At 52.8% G+C, this 1,604-nt stretch overlaps 1 protein-coding gene across 1 annotated transcript in view; it reads right to left on the bottom strand.

The window, feature by feature from the left end:
• Nucleotides 1–1,138: 1,138 nt before the first annotated feature.
• ATEG_00376 (uncharacterized protein) overlaps nt 1,139–1,604 on the bottom strand; it is a gene marked incomplete at both ends in the record, with an annotated part of 1,077 nt that continues 611 nt past the window's right edge. The window contains one exon of the mRNA XM_001210462.1: nt 1,139–1,601. Within this exon, the coding sequence (XP_001210462.1) occupies nt 1,139–1,601 (463 nt within the window). The remainder of the gene's footprint in view (nt 1,602–1,604) is intronic.

The following is a 1,604-nucleotide window of genomic DNA, read 5'->3' as shown; positions in this document are numbered from 1 at the left end:
GTAACTATTTAACACCAGCCTTCTGCTGCACCGAGACCGCTTCGAGGAGGGAAGGGGAGGCAATAAGAATGGAAAGAAAAGAGAGCTGGAAGAATAGAAGAGAATCGAAAGAAAGAGGTGAATGAGGGAATGGACTGAGAGGCGAGGAGGTTGCAGAGAGAAGAGGGCACGGAGGAAGAAAAACGAGGAAGGACAACAATAACAAGTAGACCCTCTCTCTCTCTTTACTCCGCCGCCCGCCTACTTCTTCAGGCGTTCAGGCCACGATAACCGGAACGCTGCCCCTAGTCCCCAACCGGCATGGTCGCCAAGCCCTCCCCGGCCTCTCGACGTCACGATCCGATCGAGAGTTCCTTTTGCATCGGCGGTACTTGCGCCCTACGCATATGACGGTGGGATAAGAGGTACCTCCGGTGGAGGGCTACGTCGATCCTAGGTATCCAATCTTCAGATGAAAGGGGCTACGAGAACAAATGTCCATACGGAGAACACAAAAGGTAGTCAATAGTTATTGATCAAGTAACAAAGCCCCTCCCAAAGAGTCAATAATAATAATAATAATATAAGAAACACACGAAGAAAACAAGCATACAGAGAAGAAGGATGAACAGACATAAAAAAAAGGCCAAGTGTCCTCTCTGGTCAGACAAATCACCGTAGATCTCCCCTGCATCTACCTGTGCATCCCAAGTCCTTGCAGAGTCATCATCAGTAGTCGCCAGTCCATGGGAATTCCCCCGTCCAGTCAGTGTATCGGAGCCCATCCGCCAAACCCTTCTCCTTTCCTTTTCATCACCATTCGAATCCACAAATATGTTATAGAATAAATAAAGAGAAAATAGTGAAAACACATGAGAGAATTTTTTTTTTTTTTTGGATATTTCCTTTTGGATTGGGCTTTTTTCTTGACTTTTTCCGTCGTTGATTGGGGTCCTTCGCTGAATCGGCAGCAAGAAGCAAATCGCCTTCCAGGAATATGGAGGCTTTTTGGTATATGTAAATCGATCCCCGAACGCCAAAGCCATGGGTAGTAATAAGTACAGGTTCAAGGTCAAGGGAGAGCCTCGAAGCCGGTGAAGGGCGTGCTCCCTTGGACAGGTTCCTTTCATTCGAAGAAGACCAAAGTCGGGGGGTTCGTTCAAGCAGCCCAGTCCGAGTCAAGAGGGTGGCCCTTCTTGCCAGAACGAAGGGCATCGGGAAGATAGGTGGGAGTCACCTTCACCTTGGGCTCCACCGGGGCCGGGGCTACGGGCTCAGGCTGAGTCTCGGGGGCGCTCGCCTCGCTCTCGTCCGCCTTGCCACCCTTCTTCTTGATCTTCTTGCTGGAGACCGTGGTCCACTGGTCACCACCGTTCGCTCCAAGAATGCGCATCTGCTCCTCCTCCGAGGGGAGGCCCTGGTCCCATTCCTTGCTCGAAGTCGATGCGGTGGGCTCAAACGTGTCCAGCAGATCCACCTTGGGGTTCGGGGCGGGGACAGGGGCCGCCTGGGAGGTTCCGTTGGTGGGCGGGTTCACCGGCTTCGTCTGCCAGGCATTGGACTGGGCAGCGGGCTTCGCCTTGGCAAGCCTCGCGGCGCTCCGCCTCACGAGCTGAGTGCAGCTG

The sequence above is a fragment of the Aspergillus terreus genome, genomic scaffold (assembly GCF_000149615.1).
Source record: "Aspergillus terreus NIH2624 scaffold_1 genomic scaffold, whole genome shotgun sequence".
NCBI lineage: Eukaryota > Fungi > Ascomycota > Eurotiomycetes > Eurotiales > Aspergillaceae > Aspergillus > Aspergillus terreus.
Note: the sequence above shows the minus strand (reverse complement) of the source record. Positions and strands in the feature narration are given on the sequence as shown.